Source organism: Labrus bergylta, chromosome 16 (assembly GCF_963930695.1).
Source record: "Labrus bergylta chromosome 16, fLabBer1.1, whole genome shotgun sequence".
Taxonomy (NCBI): domain Eukaryota; kingdom Metazoa; phylum Chordata; class Actinopteri; order Labriformes; family Labridae; genus Labrus; species Labrus bergylta.
The window spans coordinates 635,549-655,866 of NC_089210.1; the positions used below are offsets into that span (position 1 = coordinate 635,549).

General features: G+C 39.3%; 1 protein-coding gene and 2 non-coding genes across 3 annotated transcripts; all 3 read right to left on the bottom strand.

The window, feature by feature from the left end:
- Positions 1-1,529: 1,529 nt before the first annotated feature.
- Positions 1,530-10,571, bottom strand: fam234b (family with sequence similarity 234 member B). Its single transcript, XM_065964997.1, has 13 exons — positions 10,424-10,571; positions 8,670-9,215; positions 7,788-7,901; positions 6,915-7,082; positions 6,332-6,447; positions 6,042-6,192; positions 5,747-5,888; positions 4,949-5,143; positions 4,759-4,837; positions 4,128-4,295; positions 3,924-4,044; positions 3,517-3,743; positions 1,530-3,433 (listed from the first exon to the last, which is right to left on the bottom strand). Exons 1-13 carry the CDS (start codon positions 10,458-10,460, stop codon positions 3,428-3,430), a joined length of 2,070 nt encoding a protein of 689 aa, XP_065821069.1. The 5' UTR covers positions 10,461-10,571; the 3' UTR covers positions 1,530-3,427.
- Positions 10,572-11,136: 565 nt separating this feature from the next.
- On the bottom strand, positions 11,137-11,290 carry LOC136183136 (U12 minor spliceosomal RNA). The gene has a single exon (XR_010668957.1). It is a non-coding gene; the product is annotated as a U12 minor spliceosomal RNA (small nuclear RNA).
- A 7,744-nt stretch (positions 11,291-19,034) lies between these two features.
- On the bottom strand, positions 19,035-19,186 carry LOC114920044 (U12 minor spliceosomal RNA). The gene has a single exon (XR_003808371.2). It is a non-coding gene; the product is annotated as a U12 minor spliceosomal RNA (small nuclear RNA).
- Positions 19,187-20,318: the final 1,132 nt, after the last annotated feature.

Consider the following 20,318-nt stretch of genomic DNA (forward strand, 5'->3'; position numbering starts at 1 on the left):
AGATGTCGTGCTCCTCCAGCAGCGCCGCGAAGTTCTTACTGATCCGAGTCCCCACGTACAGGAAGGGAACCACGACCAGAGCGATCCGGATCAGACCGAACGGGGTCTGCTCCCGGGTGTCAACACACACACACACACACACACACACACACACACACACACACACACACACACACACACACACACACACCACACACACACACACACACACACACACACACACACACACAGACAGACAGACACACACACACACACACACACACACACACAGACACACACACACACACACACACACACACAGACAGACAGACAGACAGACAGACAGACCACACACAACACACACACACACACACACACACACACCACACACACACACACACACACAGAGTCTGTCAGAGGGTCTTACTACGTCACCGACCTGAGATGACCGAGCCTTCAGACCGACACTCACCGTCTTGGGTTTGGGTAGAATACTTCCGGTGGGGGAGGTAACGGCTGTCCGGCCCGGTGTCACGGTCCTCCCCGGCCCGGTAGAGGGCTCAGCCGGGGGAATCGGCCGTGTTTGAGGGCGGACAGCCGGGCAGACGACCGAGGGCCGACGCCATGTTCACCGTCTTCTGCAGCAATGCGGAAAAACAGAAGAAGAGCTGCAACAGCGCCACCTGGCGACCCCGGTAACATGTTTATAATACAGTTTATTTATTTTAGAAACAATATTTCTGCACAACGTTTTTAAAAACCACCAATACGAAGTCTTTCATCTCATAAATATGAATATGTACCCATGATGAAATACTTCATAACTGATTTTAATTTGTATCGCACATTTTCTCATATTTCTTACTCTATCCCTGACTTTATATTTAATTATTAATAATGACATTCAAAGGTCCAATCAGTGAGCTGTGTAGAGAGTGAGATGATAAAGGTATCTTACTCTCTGATCATTAAGGAAACATGCTATGTTGAAGTGCTGGCTTTCTCTGACAACAATGCAGCAGCCAGTATGTCCTCCTTCTAACTTTACATTCTGCTCCTGAATGCTCTGGATTTGTTTTGGACACCCCTCGGTTTGCCAGATATGAGAGCAGTATCAGGTCAACAGGTGTTGCAGTGATGGAAGCGGTAAGAGAAGTGGTTCAGATAGAAGTGATTGTACCCGATCCTAAAAAGCCTCTGCATGTTTCTAATAAGCTCCACGAGCAGAAACGTGCTCAAACTAGGATCAATATTGGAGATGCTTTTGAAAAATGGAGAGAGGTTAGAACACAGAAAGGTTTACAGACCCATGCAGAGCTGGATAAACACTGAAGCTTCAGAGTCCACCACATGGTGACCTGAGTGAGCATCCACTCTAGAGAGGGGGGGGGGACAGCTCTCTATGATGTTTAGAATTTAGACTGCAGTACCCATTTTAAACACTAGGTCTCCTTTAAGTTCAGGATGCAGTATTTTCTTATTTTTCATTTTGCAGCCAAAAAACAAAACTGTGAACTAAATGTTGAAATAAACACACGACACAGTAGATATTGATTTTCATATTTTTAGTTGTGTTGCAGTTTACATTTCAATGTCATAACCTTTAGCGTCCACATAGAAAAAACTGTGGTTGACGATATATATATATACATACATAACATAAAGCAAGAAGGCAGATCAATAAATACTGTACAGCTTTAAATATTTACAGACTCCCTCTGAAGCGCAGTGACGAGCAGAGACAGTGATGGTTTAATGAGTGACATCACATGACCATAGAGGAGTTATAGAAGTGTGAGATGGGTTAATATAAACATATTTACACGCTCGGTCGTCAGTGTTATTGTGCTTCACGTCAGAATAAAGTACCTCTTCTGTTGTCAAGTCCAAACAAACCAAAACATTCAATGAAATGTTAATAATTTAAATCATTTACTGTAAAAACAGAACATGAAGCAAAACAAAACAAATAATCTATAACCCTTTTTTAAAGAAATAAACCTTTCAAGTAACAGAATAAAAATCAGACTCAGCGAAACGAACACGATGTTTCCAGCTGAATTCTCAGGACCTGATTCACTGAAGGTCAAACATGATCGTCTAATTCACAAAACACACGCAGAGGGGGAAACACTCCCCTGACTGCGCTGCAGAGCAAACGGCATCTCTGTGCGTTAGTGTCTTTTTTAAATGATCTATTACGAAGTCATTTGGGGGGAAATTGTTCTACATAAATCAGTATCATTGTATAAAGCATCTAGCTGACAAAGTGAAAAAATTAACATCTGCTGAGAGTCGGCGGTAACTGCACCGCGAGAGATGAGACGTGTGAAAGAGATCAGGAAAACAATTCCACCTCTGTATCGCCCAGCTCCATCAGAGAGAGAGAGCAGCTCCATCAGAGAGAGAGAGCAGCTCCATCAGAGAGCAGCTCCATCAGAGTGAGAGAGCAGCTCCATCAGAGAGCAGCTCCATCAGAGTGAGAGAGCAGCTCCATCAGAGTGAGAGAGCAGCTCCATCAGAGTGAGAGAGCAGCTCCATCAGAGTGCAGCTCCATCAGAGAGCAGCTCCATCAGAGAGCAGCTCCATCAGAGAGCAGCTCTATCAGAGAGCAGCTCCATCAGAGAGCAGCTCCATCAGAGTGCAGCTCCATCAGAGAGCAGCTCCATCAGAGAGCAGCTCCATCAGAGTGAGAGAGCAGCTCCATCAGAGTGCAGCTCCATCAGAGTGAGAGAGCAGCTCCATCAGAGTGCAGCTCCATCAGAGTGAGAGAGCAGCTCCATCAGAGTGCAGCTCCATCAGAGTGAGAGAGCAGCTCCATCAGAGTGAGAGAGCAGCTCCATCAGAGAGCAGCTCCATCAGAGAGCAGCTCTATCAGAGAGCAGCTTCATCAGAGAGCAGCTCCATCAGAGTGAGAGAGCAGCTCCATCAGAGAGCAGCTCCATCAGAGAGCAGCTCTATCAGAGAGCAGCTCTATCAGAGAGCAGCTCCATCAGAGTGAGAGAGCAGCTCCATCAGAGAGCAGCTCCATCAGAGAGCAGCTCTATCAGAGAGCAGCTTCATCAGAGAGCAGCTCCATCAGAGAGCAGCTCCATCAGAGAGCAGCTCCATCAGAGAGCAGCTCTATCAGAGAGCAGCTCCATCAGAGAGCAGCTCCATCAGAGAGCAGCTCCATCAAAGGAAAGGTGCAGATAGTTTCTCTTCACATTCAGACTAAACAAAAGCAACACTTTTTGAATATCATCAGAGGTCTATGCTTAGTGAGTCGGACCTTGAGACGGAGCCGATAGAGGGAGAACATGATGAACAAATAATAAAGATAAGAGCGGCCGACATCCAGTCTTAGTGAATCCGACCCCGAGTGTCCTTAGTGCAGAGAAATCTCCCACTTCAGTCCGTTTCTATCCCACTCGGGTCCTTCCAGTTGTACCGTGGTGGCAGTGCTGGCTCATAACTGAACGAAGCAACACAGAGATTTATTATCAACACAACATCAATGTGTCTCTCACCTGTATGTCACACTCGAGCGTCTCTCACCTGCTGTCTGAAGGTCAGACGCCTGAAGAACTTGTTGACCTCGTACGCTCCGGGTTTGACGGCGTCTCCCGGCTTGCCGCTCTCTCCTAACCTGACGATTTGTCCTTTGGCGACGGCGGCTCTGAGGCCCAAGCTCTTGACGATCTGAGCGCCGGGCTCCGAGCCGGGCGTGGGCCGAGACGACACGGTGATGTAGAAAGCGTCTTTCTGGTTTCCGTGGTAACTCACTGTCGGAGAAGAAGAAAAGGTAAAACAACATGTTGTTGTTCTGAGGATGATTTGGTGTTCGTCCTGTTTTGACGTCATGTTGATAAAGTCTGTATGTTGTGTTTTATTTTGAAAACTCTATGTGCATCTTCTTGTCTGACTTCCTGTCCGGGTCGATCTATTCCGTCCATACTTCGTACCTGCAGAGGTGACCGCCGTGTCCGTGGTGCTGTGGAGCTCCAGGAGGATTCTGGGATACGCAGGGTGAAGCAGGAAAAGTTTTCTGATGAGCGGCTGAGCTGCGGCGACACCTGGTGACACCTGGAGCGAGTCATAACAGGTTTGAATTACTACAGTATCCAAACAGGAAATAAAACAAACAGGTTCCTCTGCGTCAGACTCACAGTCGTCTTTGTGACGTTCTTCTGTGTTCTGATTGGATCGCTGGCCCAGAAGAGGAAAGCCGATTGGCCAGTTGAGGTCAAGATGGCTGAAGATTCTAACATCAGACCGGGACACACAAACTCAGCCGACCAGAGGAGTTTCCCTTTTGCTCCGTCGACGACCTGCGCCTGAGAGTGGGAAGAAGAACAGTACGGTGGCCCTGAAGGTCAACTACAAAAAACATTTCCACAATCCTGCTGCTCGCTTTCTACCACTCCCACATCCCCCCCGTCCTTCATAACCTCCACTGGCTCCCCCTCCCCCTCCACTTCAAACTCTCTGAGTTGTCTGAGCTCCTCCAGCCACACTCTCAGGTCTGCTGACGTAAACCTCCTGTCCCCCCTCTGCAGGTCTCACCACTGGTTCTGGGGGGACCAGGCCTTCTCCATTGCTGCTCCAAACCTCTTAAACTCAGTCCCAAAAGCCAGCAGAGACCCCCCCCCCCCCCCCCCCTCACTCTCCACCTTCAAGAACTCCCTACAGACTCACCTCTTCTACATTGCCCCCCTCATCCTCCTTCTCTTACATGATTTCTTCTTTGTTTTGTTGTTGTTCTTTGTTAAGCCTCGTTCAGTACTCGGTTTGTTTTACCTGCATGGTGCCGTTTGCTGCATGCTGGATGAAAAGATCGAGCACTCTGTCATCGTTGAAGTGTCCTGGGACTGGTTGGCTGTAACAAGGCAGAGAGAGAATCACGTGAAGCATCCCAAACTCGACCTGTGATGTTAATGTTAGATGACCTCAGATGACCTCTGAGTGCACTGTGGTTGACTTTATTCACCAGTGGAGCTGAGACGAGTTGAAGGTCCACTCTTTGTGTTTGTCCCTCTGGCGGAGCACGGACAGTTTGCTGGAGCCGTAGACCAGGACCCAGTCACTCTTACTGGAGTTCATATTAGAGACCGAGTCCAGGCTGTTGTGGCTGTTCCCAAAACCGGCCACAAGGGGGAGCAAGAACTCTGCACTCTCTGCTCCTCTAAAAATAAAAAAATAAAAAGACAATAAGAACGTTGAGGTGTAGACGAGATGTTGTTGTTGTTGTTGTTGTTGTTGTGAGTAATGGAACAAACCTGCATTAACCAAGTCTTTGAAATTCTATATCACTTGGCAACCATTTTTATCTTTTGTTGAAGATATGACAGCTAACAACATAACTATGTAACCTTTTTATTGTTTAGTTTTTTTTCTTCTGTTTTGTTTTTGAATATATTTGATTCTTTTCTGTCTGTTATTTATTTGTTTGTATGTCAGTTTATTCTTCTTGTCATTGTCTGGCTGCAGGCTGACTGATGATCCAGTGCTCATTGATTTGGGGATTGGACAGGTTTCCTTTCTGACTCTCCTATGTTTGTGCTGTTGTTGTTTATGTTTTTGTGATATATTTGAAAAATAAAAAGACCTTGATCAAAAAAAACAAGTCGTTGACGATCTTAGTTAGTGTCGCCATCTTTTCCAGCACCAACAAAGATTAGAGCTCAGCGCCTCAGCCGTGTGGGTGTGACGCAGATTTGACTGCTAGTTTGACAAAAAACGTACATATCATAGCACAGACCTCTATTTTCCAGTCTCGGTGGCGTACCTGTAAATGTTGATGCAGGAGGACGTGTTGCTCTTTTTAAGCACCTCCCAGCTGGGATCCCTCCTTCGGAGCGCCTGAGTTAGGGGCATCTTCCCGGTGGCTTTAATGTAGATATCACCCACAGAGATCGCCTCCACGTTACCTGGTGGAAAAATGACATTTACAAGAAGTTTTGTCAAAGTGCAGTGACGGTGTTTCTACCTCCTGAAGCTGCAGCCAGACCGACATCACCTCTCTGAACACACGGTGACACACACAGTCTTTTTACAGGATCATGTCCAGCAGATTCTTGTACCTAGTCCAAACAGGATGTAATATGCCCCTTGTTGAGTCTCATGCACTAAAGGGCCGATGAGGCGTCCTTGTCCGGTGAGGTTGAAAGGGACGGGATGTCCGAGCTTGGCCCCCGTCAGCCCAGAGATCAGAGTCAGGGAGAGATCTGAAGCCTGAAAATGAAAGAAATCACATTTAAAGATGCTAGAACATTATGTAACATGAATGTATGAAATCACTTCTTCATGCAGCCTGCAGCTCAGATGATGCTGAATAAAGCCATGGTTTAAAGGTGGAGTGGGGTAACCTGACCTCGTCTGCAGGCAGGGTGGCGATCAGCAGGTCTGGAACCGAGTCGCCCTGCAGGTCTGGAAGCAACACGGCCTGAGAGACGATGTTCTTCAGCATCACCGACCACAAGTTCTTCCCTGAGGGGACAAAGGAAAACCTCTTTACAACCTGGGTTTGATTAATTCAACTCTGTGTTACTCCTCGGCATCTAATCGTAGTTCTTCTTGTTCTAAATCCACTCTGATCCTGTATTTGATCATGTCTATAAACCCCTCTATTTCAGCCCTGCTCAGAACAGGCTGTTTCTGTGTCTGTACCTTTAAATATGTAAATGAGCTGTGTCTGACCACGCCCCCTCTCTGGAAGGGCTTGGGTGTCTCTGTCTTTCTCGCTCCATGTCCTATTGTTTACGGTGAGAAGGCAGACTCAGAGGGCAGAACAAACACCTAGCTGTGGGAGTGTCACCCACCTGGGGGAGGGGCTACTGCCCTTTGTGATGTCATGAAGGGGAAATCTCCTTCTCTCTAATCTGGATGTAAAACTGGAGGCTCAGAGGGATTCATCTCAAAACGTCTGTGTAGCTGTGACGGCTGGACTTTCTAACCTGTGGTGCCGTTGATCGCCATGACGATGGATTTTCCGATGACGATGACTACGGGTGACGGCTGGGTGCTGAACTGCAGCCCACACTGGATGTACTTCACGGTCTCATGCGTGACTTTCCTCCACAGCACCTGACCGCTGACTGCAGACAGCGCCACCAAGCTGTAGACTGAGAGAGCACAAAGTCAGAGACAAGTCAACAAAACAGGAAAACAAACGAACGTCTGAATAAAATATCTGTGGAATGATTGTCAATACTTTGACACCATGTGTTTGAAAACCAAAGTTTAATGTTGAAAAGCTTACAAAAAACTCCACCTGAGAATTAAACAAACGTACACATGTCCTAACTCGAGCGTTAGATATCGCATTGCATGCAGGTGATCGTACGCCCGCTGTCCACACTGCACCCGTAAAATATTTACTTCTTTACTCTGTGAATTTCTGTTTCCCCTTGTAAACATGTGATGCTTTTATTTTGAAGGTGTATAAACTGAAGTATGGTGCTTTTATTTTGAAGGTGTATAAACTGAAGTACGGTGCTTTTATTTTGAAGGTGGATAAACTGAGGTGTGGTGCTTTTATTCTGAAAATGGATAAACTGAAGTGTGGTGCTTTGTATTGACGAGCAGTTGACTCGACACTCAGAGGCTCGCGGTGAGCTGAATAAAGTTTTTCTCCCGTGTTGACAGGTCAAAGGTCAACATGTCGATCATGATGTGGATATTATTAATGCTCTGTTATCTCCACTTTGAACAACAAGCTAACGAGCTCTGCTGAGGGAGGAGAGAGAGGGTCAGCACCTCGTAGATCGCCCTCCTTCCTCGTCTGTGTGAGTGAAACAAAGAACAAAAGAAGAAAAAAAATCACTTACTTTTGTTCCCCTGTGTGGGCCGGCTGTCATTGGTCCATTCAGTAACGCCCAGAAACACATCCTCCAATGAATCGCCATCAGAATCCCACAGTGCCAGCGCAGGTGGGTTTACACCTGGATGGAGAAAGACACAAATGTAACTCCGCCCACGAGAGGGATTCTGGTCAGCAGACACAGTAAATAAGTAAACTCTGAGTTAGTCTCTGCTTGATCTTGAAAGTATCTTTGTTGTGTCTCTCTGCAGCGTCTTCATGCAGAAACAGGTCGTGACTCGTGAGGGCGGCCGAGTGACGCTCGCGCTCCTCTATAATTACAGCTGACTGATTAACGGGCGAGCCAGCCTCGACTCGCCACAGAGACTCCTCCTAAGTGAGCATCGTGAGGAGAGTTAGTATGAAGGAGGAAACATGTAACTCTGACCCCTAGTGTTTAAAATGGGTACTGCAGTCTAAATTCTAAACATCATAGAGAGCTCTGCATGGGTCTGTAAACTTCTGGAAGTGAACCTATCAGAGAGAGAGAACTTTCTCGAAGACTAATGCTGAAGAGTCTAACTCAGGATGACACGCTAGACCATTTTGATGCTGATTTGTCCCCTTATGATCAAGGGGGCGTGGCCTGATTTGAGGTCTTGCCAATGAGAGCGAGCAGAGCGGGAAGCTTCACCAACATGGCGGCGAACATAAACACAACTGAGCCCAGAGCCGGGTGGACTATTGGAGAAGAAGAAGAAGACGAGCAGCGTGTGGCGTTATGGCATCAACACGGGCGTCTTCAGATTTGTTTTTCTTCTACAGATTGTAGTGAACCTGTCCTCCTGTCTGTGGTCACCCGTGTGTGTTTGTAGTCTCGTGTGTGTCCAGCGTGACTTTGTGACTTTACCTCCTGCGACTCCCATCGCTCTCTCCCACTGCAGCTTCTTCTCCAGCTCGCCCTTCTTGCAGGGAAGCAGAAACGCACACAGCAACACGAGCAGCATGGCGCAGACGAGAGGCACCAGGAAGAAGGCGCTCCTGACAGCGTGCTTCATCCTTATCCTCTTTTCCTCGTCCTCCGCACTGAGAACCCCGAGTCCAGCACCCCCTCCACACCCCCCTCTGTCGTCCCCGGCCCTGTCCCTCCCCGTGTCCCTGTGGCTCCAGTACTGCCCGCCTTTCCCGTCGTCTGCGTCCTGCCTCGACTTGCTGGGGAGACGCTCCCTCCATTCGTCCTCCTCTTCGTCTTCCTCGTCCTCCTGGGCCTCGTCTTCAGCTCCCACCAGTCGTCCGGATCTGCCGCCCCGCAGCTTTGAGGAGCCGGCGCCGAGGCAGCCGTCCCTGCCGAGGCCATTTCTGGGGTAGTTGAGAACGAGGTCGTCCTCCTCGCTCTCGTCCTCGCTGTCTGCTTGGGTGAGAGGGTCGTACTCCCCGAGCTCGGAGCCCTTCTTCCCTGCAGGAACACGATGAAAGCAGTCAAACATCAAAGATCTCAGGAGAGCACCTTAAGGTCAAAACGGTTAAGGCGGTTAAAAGCAGCGAGCTGTAGCTCTGACTCGTTGACTCATTGACAGAAGCGCCTGTGAGTCCTGTTTCTCACCAATCATGGCTAAAGCTCTGTGATAAACACGTTCAATTTCGGGAAAGTTCTTCACAATAAAAGTCCCTTATATTGATCTCTTTGAGGTGCTTTTATTTTGAAGCAGACGTATCAGGACATCAGGTGTTTTCAGCGCTAGCAACTGAACAGATGAGTGAAAATAAAATGTCAAACCACACGGGCTGAGTTAATATTTACCCTCTACGGTTCAGTTCAAGCCTGCTGAGAAGTGACCTTTAAAGAAATATACAGTAAGCTCACACACACACACACACACACACACACACACACACACACACAATTCTAAATAAAATATAAATGATAAAATTCATTTGAATGAACCTGGTAATATCAGTGATAAAATTAGCCAATAACAATAGTCACGTGATGTGCTAATACAGGCCGATATTATTGGTCGGTGGATAAATCAGTCAGGCTCACACACACACACACACACACACACACACACACACACACTATAAAACAATGAATTACACTTTGTTATTGAGTTAAATTATTTTTCTCTGAATTATATTTAAATCATTATTTAATATATTTATCTGTTTAATACTCTTTATTGATAAGTATAACTGTCACTATTTAATTATTAATATAAATAACTGTTATTATTGTATTATTTGGTTTCACATGCTTCAGTTAGGATGTCTCACTCCGGCAGATAAATCTGAAATAAATATTTCAGGTTATTTTCAGTGTTAGCTTGTTGACGCAGCAGCTCGTCTGTTAGTGTGTTAATGTTAGCTAGCAGTTAGCTCACAGACACAGAGAAGACAGCTCTGCTCCACAAACACAGAGAAACACATCTTTCATCTCTCTGGATCCTTTCAGGAACATTGAACTCATTTTAACTCATTTTAATAGTATTTACAACAAGATGCGGACGGTGTGCCGTAAATGAATAAATACATTATGAATGCGCATTCAGAGCAGAAAGAGGATAATTACAGAAAACCTTTAACGGAAGATGTGCTGAATCAAATCATTCTCTCATAAATGTTGTCGTTAAACTGTCTCGGTGAAAAACGGTGAGAGCATCTTACCGGGCAGTTTGAGGGCACGGGACAGAGCTGCAGCCATTTCTCCTCTAACGGATCCGAGAGGCTGCGGGATGATGAGCAGCGAACACGCAGGTTGGAGCTTCGCCTGCCCGACTGCATCATGGGACTTGGAGTTTTTCCTCTTTTAACACTTATTTTTTAGCAATAAAGGGACTAGAACTGAAATGGGAAAACAAATTAACTAAAGGCAAATATATCTAAGAGTCGCAAAAACATTAAAGTATTTAAAGCAAAAGTTTTAGAAAACACAAAATATTCTGTGAAACGCTAAAAAAAACATTTTATGGAACACAATGTTTTCTTTTTACAAAGCCAAGCAGCAACGTCTGGTGTTGAAAAATGAGGCTGATGCTGAAGTGCAAAAATCCTGCAGTCAAATAAAAGCAGCTAAAATATAAGAGTAATAAAAATAAGCAGTGCAGAGTTATGGTTAAAATGTTCAAATAAATTAAAACATAACATCTTTCTTTCTTTATTGAGACTGTAACATTTTGAGTAGAATAAATAAAGGAACAATAAAGAGCTGAAATCATTAAAAGAATCTGAACACTGCCGTTTAATAATAACACTCGAAGAGGCTTAACTAAGAATGACTACAACAGGAAACAGAGCAGAGCAGTAGATAATCTGAATGTTGTCTTTATTTATAGTCTAATTTGTTTATTAATAATTTATATTGAACATGTTCAGGGATCGGGGAAGGTCCTGGTCCCACGAGGCATCTCGCGAAGTAAGCGAGTCACCTCAGCAGGCAGACCTTTGACCCTTCAAAAATTCTTCTCGTAATGTAAACGAGGACACGGGCGTCACCCCGCGTCGTTATTTTCCTTACTCATCAGTTTAAGGCATGACGCATCGAGTGTCGAAGACCGAATATAATACAGTGAGCAACCACCTTCAATCACGGTGCGACGCGAAGCTCACCTGCATTTGTGTATTTTAACCTTCAGACAGCAACTTTGTGGTAGTTAAAAAAGGAAAGGTGATTGGAGGAGGGTTGGAGGTGTGTCTCTGGAGGCTTCAGTAGGAGGCGTGGCCAAACAACGTGGAGCTCAAGAGCGACATTTACTGGCACATTCTTCCTTTAAAGAGAGACAAATAAAGCAGCTAAAATCTAAAGAGTAATACAAATAAGCATTTCAGAGTTATGGTTAGAAATGGTGTTAAAATAAATGTATTAAAAAATAAAATTGTTTTATAGAATGCAGCAGTGAAGTGGTGAGTTTTACACTTGATTTCAAAGATCTTAAAGTTGGTACATCTCTCAGGAGGTCTGATATCTTTTTTTATTGAGACTGTAACATTTTGAGTAGTGTCACTGTACAGCAGTGGTGTCCAAACTTTTTTTCTTGAGGGCCAAAATTGTCGTGTTAGAATCACTTGCGGGCCACAGGTTTTGTTTTTTAAAATATAGTTGAAAAAATAGTAAGACTTTGTAGATCAGAATCAAAAGGCTCACTAAAGAAACCCTTTAATAAAAGGAAATCAAATATTTAGATTTCTTTGTTCTACTTTATTAGTTTTTTTTCTCAGAATCAATCCTGTAACTGGGTTCATGTCTTTAGAAAAGCTTTCTTCATTTAGCTCAGGTCATTAAATGGTTAAACAACAGTCCGCTTGTTTGCAAAAACTTTGCATACGTTTTTTTTCATAGTTTACAAAAAATGTGGAAAATAGTAAAAGCTGTAGATTTAAAAAAACAACAACATACATGTTACTGAACATTTTCTATTTTAGGAATATTATTCAGCCCTTATTAACATGAAAAAGAAAAATAAGATAATGTGCCGATCTTAATCGAGGCCTCGGGCCAAAATCTTCTGATTCTTCATTTGAAGTCACGGGCCGCAAAAAATCCCCTCCAGGGTCGCAGATGGCCCTCGGGCCGCACTTTGGACACCCCTGCAGATAATGACAATAAAGAGCTTTATAGTTTATATTGTTTATTTATAGTTTATGTTGTTTATTAGTAGTTTATGTTGTTTATTTATAGTTTATATTGTTTCTTTATAGTTTATATTGTTTATTAGTAGTTTAAGTTGTTTATTTATAGTTTATATTGTTTATTTATAGTTTATATTGTTTATTAGTAGTTTATGTTGTTTATTAGTAGTTTATATCATTTATTAGTAGTTTATATTGTTTATTTATAGTTTATATAGTTTATTAGTAGTTTATATTGTTTATTTATAGTTTATATTGTTTATTTATAGTTTATATAGTTTATTAGTAGTTTATATTGTTTATTTATAGTTTATATTGTTTATTTATAGTTTATGTTGTTTATTAGAAGTTTATATTGTTTATTTATAGTTTATATAGTTTATTAGTAGTTTATATCATTTATTAGTAGTTTATGTTGTTTATTTGTAGTTTATATTGTTTATTTATAGTTTATATTGTTTATTTATAGTTTATATAGTTTTCTTAGTAGTTTATATCATTTATTAGTAGTTTATATTGTTTATTTATAGTTTATATTGTTTATTTATAGTTTATATTGTTTATTTATAGTTTATATAGTTTATTAGTAGTTTATATCATTTATTAGTAGTTTATATTGTTTATTTATAGTTTATATCATTTATTAGTAGTTTATATTGTTTATTTATAGTTTATATTGTTTATTTATAGTTTATATAGTTTTCTTAGTAGTTTATATCATTTATTAGTAGTTTATATTGTTTATTTATAGTTTATATTGTTTATTTATAGTTTATATTGTTTATTTATAGTTTATATAGTTTATTAGTAGTTTATATCATTTATTAGTAGTTTATATTGTTTATTTATAGTTTATATCATTTATTAGTAGTTTATATTGTTTATTTATAGTTTATATTGTTTATTTATAGTTTATATAGTTTATTAGTAGTTTATATCATTTATTAGTAGTTTATGTTGTTTATTTGTAGTTTATATTGTTTATTTATAGTTTATATTGTTTATTTATAGTTTATATAGTTTATTAGTAGTTTATATCATTTATTAGTAGTTTATATTGTTTATTTATAGTTTATATCATTTATTAGTAGTTTATGTTGTTTATTTGTAGTTTACATTGTTTATTTATAGTTTATATAGTTTATTAGTAGTTTATATCATTTATTAGTAGTTTATATTGTTTATTTATAGTTTATATTGTTTATTTATAGTTTATATAGTTTATTAGTAGTTTATATCATTTATTAGTAGTTTATATTGTTTATTTATAGTTTATATAATTTATTAGTAGTTTATATTGTTTATTTATAGTTTATATTGTTTATTTATAGTTTATATTGTTTATTTATAGTTTATATAGTTTATTAGTAGTTTATATCATTTATTAGTAGTTTATGTTGTTTATTAGTAGTTTATATTGTTTATTTATAGTTTATATAGTTTATTTGTAGTTTATATTGTTTATTTATAGTTTATATAATTTATTAGTAGTTTATATTGTTTATTAGTAGTTTATGTTGTTTATTTATAGTTTATATTGTTTATTTATAGTTTATGTTGTTTATTAGTAGTTTATGTTGTTTATTTATAGTTTATATTGTTTATTTATAGTTTATATAATTTATTAGTAGTTTATATTGTTTATTAGTAGTTTATGTTGTTTATTTATAGTTTATATTGTTTATTTATAGTTTATGTTGTTTATTAGTAGTTTATATTGTTTATTTATAGTTTATGTTGTTTATTAGTAGTTTATATTGTTTATTTATAGTTTATATTGTTTATTTATACTTTATATTGTTTATTTATAGTTTATATTGTTTATTTATAGTTTATATTGTTTATTTATAGTTTATATAATTTATTAGTAGTTTATATTGTTTATTTATAGTTTATATAATTTATTAGTAATTTATATTGTTTATTTATAGTTTATATAATTTATTAGTAGTTTATATTGTTTATTAGTAGTTTATATTGTTTATTTATAGTTTATATAATTTATTAGTAGTTTATATTGTTTATTTATAGTTTATATAATTTATTAGTAGTTTATATTGTTTATTAGTAGTTTATGTTGTTTATTAGTAGTTTATGCTGTTTATTTATAGTTTATATTGTTTATTTATAGTTTATATAATTTATTAGTAGTTTATATTGTTTATTAGTAGTTTATGTTGTTTATTTATAGTTTATATTGTTTATTTATAGTTTATGTTGTTTATTAGTAGTTTATATTGTTTATTTATAGTTTATGTTGTTTATTAGTAGTTTATATTGTTTATTTATAGTTTATATTGTTTATTTATACTTTATATTGTTTATTTATAGTTTATATTGTTTATTTATAGTTTATATTGTTTATTTATAGTTTATATAATTTATTAGTAGTTTATATTGTTTATTTATAGTTTATATAATTTATTAGTAATTTATATTGTTTATTTATAGTTTATATAATTTATTAGTAGTTTATATTGTTTATTAGTAGTTTATATTGTTTATTTATAGTTTATATAATTTATTAGTAGTTTATATTGTTTATTTATAGTTTATATAATTTATTAGTAGTTTATATTGTTTATTAGTAGTTTATGTTGTTTATTAGTAGTTTATGCTGTTTATTTATAGTTTATATTGTTTATTTATAGTTTATATAATTTATTAGTAGTTTATATTGTTTATTTATAGTTTATATTGTTTATTTATAGTTTATATAATTTATTAGTAGTTTATATTGTTTATTAGTAGTTTATATTGTTTATTTATAGTTTATATTGTTTATTTATAGTTTATGTTGTTTATTAGTAGTTTATATTGTTTATTTATAGTTTATATTGTTTATTTATAGTTTATGTTGTTTATTAGTAGTTTATATTGTTTATTTATAGTTTATATTGTTTATTTATAGTTTATATTGTTTATTTATAGTTTATATTGTTTATTAGTAGTTTATATCATTTATTAGTAGTTTATGTTGTTTATTAGTAGTTTATATTGTTTATTTATAGTTTATATAGTTTATTAGTAGTTTATATTGTTTATTTATAGTTTATATAATTTATTAGTAGTTTATATTGTTTATTTATAGTTTATATAATTTATTAGTAGTTTATATTGTTTATTAGTAGTTTATGTTGTTTATTAGTAGTTTATGCTGTTTATTTATAGTTTATATTGTTTATTTATAGTTTATATAATTTATTAGTAGTTTATATTGTTTATTTATAGTTTATATTGTTTATTTATAGTTTATATAATTTATTAGTAGTTTATATTGTTTATTAGTAGTTTATATTGTTTATTTATAGTTTATATTGTTTATTTATAGTTTATGTTGTTTATTAGTAGTTTATATTGTTTATTTATAGTTTATATTGTTTATTTATAGTTTATGTTGTTTATTAGTAGTTTATATTGTTTATTTATAGTTTATATTGTTTATTTATAGTTTATATTGTTTATTTATAGTTTATATTGTTTATTAGTAGTTTATATCATTTATTAGTAGTTTATGTTGTTTATTAGTAGTTTATATTGTTTATTTATAGTTTATATAGTTTATTAGTAGTTTATATTGTTTATTTATAGTTTATATAATTTATTAGTAGTTTATATTGTTTATTAGTAGTTTATGTTGTTTATTTATAGTTTATATTGTTTATTTATAGTTTATGTTGTTTATTAGTAGTTTATATTGTTTATTTATAGTTTATATTGTTTATTAGTAGTTTATGTTGTTTATTTATAGTTTATATTGTTTATTTATAGTTTATGTTGTTTATTAGTAGTTTATATTTTTTATTTATAGTTTATGTTGTTTATTAGTAGTTTATATTGTTTATTTATACTTTATATTGTTTATTTATAGTTTATATTGTTTATTTATACTTTATATTGTTTATTTATAGTTTATATTGTTTATTTATAGTTTATGTTGTTTATTAGTAGTTTATATTGTTTATTTATAGTTTATATTGTTTATTTATAGTTTATGTTGTTTATTAGTAGTTTATATTGTTTATTTATAGTTTATATTGTTTATTTATAGTTTATGTTGTTTATTAGTTGTTTATATTGTTTATTTATAGTTTATATTGTTTATTTATAGTTTATATTGTTTATTTATAGTTTATATAGTTTATTAGTAGTTTATATCATTTATTTGTAGTTTATATAGTTTATTAGTAGTTTATATCATTTATTTGTAGTCTATATTAGTGATGTGTCGGTCATGAACGATTCGTTCAAAACGAATGAATCATCTGTGTGAACGAACTGAACTGAATCACTTACTGAAAAGAGTCGTTCATTTCTCAACTCTCTCTCTCTCTCCTCTCTCCTCTCTCCTCTCTCCTCTCTCCTCTCTCCTCTCTCCTCTCTCCTCTCTCCTCTCTCCTCTCTCGTCTCTCTCTACAGACTGTAAGAGTCTCTCAAAGCCCGCCCTCCCTCTCCTCATGTCAGTGATACATACTGACTGAACCAATAGGAGGAGTCGGTCGGGAGCTCTGTGTCTCTAAAGCCCGCCCCTACTTCTCCCTCTCATGTCTCTAAAATTGAGGAAGTAGAAAATATATTATTTAACATTTAGGTGTCGAGAAAATGTTTGTGCTTTTTATATCTGCTGTCAGTTTACAAACAGCTTTTATATCCAACTTCATTTAACTCAGCTGACTGTTTTAACATCTACTAACCATCGTGTTTCAGTCAGTACAGTGTGTGTGTGTGTGTGTGTGTGTGTGTGTGTGTGTGTATGTGTGTGTGTGTGTGTGTGTGTGTGTGTGTGTGTGTGTGTGACTGAAGCTGGTGACTCGCAGTCTCGCTCGTTCACGTTCAGTGAACGTACTGAACGAGAGCTCCGCCTCCTTTCTCTCTCTCCCTCCTCTCTCTCTCCTCTCTCTCTCCCTCCTCTCTCTCTCTTCCTCTCTCTCTCCCTCCTCTCTCTTCCTCTCTCTCTCTCTTCCTCTCTCTCTCCCTCCTCTCTCTTCCTCTCTCTCTCTCTCCTCTCTCTCTCTCTCCTCTCTCTCTCCCTCCTCTCTCTTCCTCTCTCTCTCTCCTCTCTCTCTCCCTCCTCTCGCTCTCTTCCTCTCTCTCTCCCTCCTCTCTCTCTCTCCTCCTCTCTCCCTCCTCTCTCTCTCCCTCCTCTCTCTCTCTCTCCCTCCTCTCTCCCTCCTCTCTCCCTCCTCTCTCTCCCTCCTCTCTCTCTCTCTCCCTCCTCTCTCTCTCTCTCTCTCTCCCTCCTCTCTCTCTCTCTCTCTCCCTCCTCTCTCCCTCCTCTCTCCTCCTCTCTCTCCCTCCTCTCTCTCTCCCTCCTCTCTCCCTCCCTCCTCTCTCCCTCCTCTCTCCCTCCTCTCTCTCCCTCCTCTCTCTCTCCCTCCTCTCTCCCTCCCTCCTCTCTCCCTCCTCTCTCCCTCCTCTCTCTCCCTCCTCTCTCTCTCCCTCCTCTCTCTCTCCCTCCTCTCTCTCTCTCTCTCCCTCCTCTCTCTCTCTCTCCCTCCTCTCTCCCTCCTCTCTCTCCCTCCTCTCTCTCTCTCTCTCCCTCCTCTCTCTCTCTCTCTCTCTCCCTCCTCTCTCTCTCTCTCTCCCTCCTCTCTCCCTCCCTCCTCTCTCCCTCCTCTCTCCCTCCTCTCTCTCCCTCCTCTCTCTCTCCCTCCTCTCTCCCTCCCTCCTCTCTCCCTCCTCTCTCCCTCCTCTCTCTCTCCCTCCTCTCTCTCTCCCTCCTCTCTCTCTCTCTCTCCCTCCTCTCTCTCTCTCTCCCTCCTCTCTCCCTCCTCTCTCTCCCTCCTCTCTCTCTCTCTCTCCCTCCTCTCTCCCTCCCTCCTCTCTCCCTCCTCTCTCCCTCCTCTCTCTCCCTCCTCTCTCTCCCTCCTCTCTCCTCCCTCCTCTCTCCCTCCTCTCTCCCTCCTCTCTCTCCCTCCTCTCTCCCTCCTCTCTCCCTCCTCTCTCTCTCTCTCCTCCTCTCTCTCTCCCTCCTCTCTCTCCCTCCTCTCTCTCCCTCCTCTCTCTCTCCCTCCTCTCTCCCTCCTCTCTCTCTCCCTCCCTTTCTCCCTCCCTCCTCTCTCCCTCCTCTCTCCCTCCTCTCTCTCCCTCCTCTCTCTCTCCCTCCTCTCTCTCTCCCTCCTCTCTCTCTCCCTCCTCTCTCTCTCTCCCTCCTCTCTCTCTCCCTCCTCTCTCCCTCCTCTCTCTCTCTCTCCTCTCTCTCTCTCCCTCCTCTCTCTCTCTCTCTCTCTCTCTCCCTCCTCTCTCCCTCCTCTCTCTCCCTCCTCTCTCCTCTCTCTCTCTCTCCCTCCCTCCTCTCTCCCTCCTCTCTCCCTCCTCTCTCTCTCCCTCTCAGTGAGTGATTTGTGTTCTGAACAGAACGGTCGGGGAAAATAAATGTGATTGTTTTAGCAGCTTTCAGTTTGTAACTGGAGCTTTATCAACTGAATTCTCAGCTCATTGGTTTATTATTCACCACCAGCTGTTCTCAGAACGATCGTGAGCAGAACTAAACGTTTCAGATGATTAAATTCTGATTCACAGACAGAGCTGCAGAGAAGTACTGAACGACTCAGTGAACGAATCTTTTGAACGAACCACTTTACTGATTCAGTACACTGAGAAGAACTGCTTTCCCATCACTAGTTTATATTGAACATGTTGAGGGATCGGGGAAGGTCCTGGTCCCACGAGGCATCTCGCGAAGTAAGCGAGTCACCTCAGCAGGCAGACCTTTGACCTTCAAAAATTCTTCTCGTAATGTAAACGAGGACACGGGCGTCACCCGCGTCGTTATTTTCCTTACTCATCAGTTTAAGGCATGACGCATCGAGTGTCGAAGACCGAATATAATACAGTGAGCAGCCACCTTCAATCACGGTGCGACGTGAAGCTCACCTGCATTTGTGTATTTTAACCTTCAGACAGCAACTTTGTGGTAGTTAAAAAATAATCTCTTTAAAATCGAACATAAAAACAGTAATTCGATGACTTTCACAGGACCTGTGGGCTAAAACAGTGTTAAAGCTCTTTGTTGCAAAGGCTCATGGGTAATGAGGCATAAATGGATTCCGCATTTTGTCAAGATTAATCGAGCGCAGAGCAGTAACAGTTACTTCATCATCAAGTCTGCGTGTGTTCATGTTACAATAAAACATCGACGGTTATTTTTACCTTTTTAATCGAATACAAAGAACAAAAAGTGACATTAGAACTAATGAATGAACTACAACCTAGTATCACATTGTCCCGAAAATCGGCTTCCGTAGTCTTTGTTTCAAATGCGTATGCACGCATGCGCCGTGAGGCAGTGCGGGACAGAAAATGGCAGACGTCTCTTTGGATGAAGTAATACGACGGCGCGGCATCAACCTTAAGACACCAATTAAAAGGTACAAAAACGTGACATTTATGATTCAGTTTGAGGCTTTTAAGCAGCAGCAACTTCAAGTAACATATATTAAAGCCTTATAAGATTAGAAACCTTTGGTAGCTTGTGTGCTAAGCTCACTTTAGCCCGACGTCGTAAACGTTAGCCTGAGCTAATGCTGTTAGCCTGAGCTAATGCTGTTAGCCTGAGCTAATGCTGTTAGCCTGAGCTAATGCTGTTAGCCTGAGCTAATGCTGTTAGCCTGAGCTAATGCTGTTAGCCTGAGCTAATGCTGTTAGCCTGAGCTAATGCTGTTAGCCTGCTACAGGCCTTTAAATATGAAGCTTTAAACGTTAAATTTATAAAGTTATTAGTTTGTGTTTCCGGTCCTCAGTGTCGTTAGTCTTTAGTTAAATCACTGAAACGTAGAGAAATGTTTGAAGCTGCGTCCTGTTAGCTTCAGGATGTAGCATCACTCGGCTAGCGGCATGCTAATCTTTATGTTTTCATTAAAGCAGGTTTTTGTCTCCCAGTTGGATCTCCTGTGATTACTGGGAGCACTGGGTCACAACAGGGTGGGGGCTT

Bases quoted from the DNA above. Each gene is read 5' to 3' on its own strand.
- fam234b (XM_065964997.1), bottom strand. From the start codon at position 10,460: ATGGCTGCAGCTCTGTCCCGTGCCCTCAAACTGCCCG. The intron at 6,448-6,914 runs GTTAGAAAGTCC...TTGTCCCCTCAG, and splicing joins GGCGATCAACGGCACCACAG to GGAAGAACTTGTGGTCGGTG. The intron at 4,045-4,127 runs GTGAGTCTGACG...GACTCGCTCCAG, and splicing joins AGAACGTCACAAAGACGACT to GTGTCACCAGGTGTCGCCGC.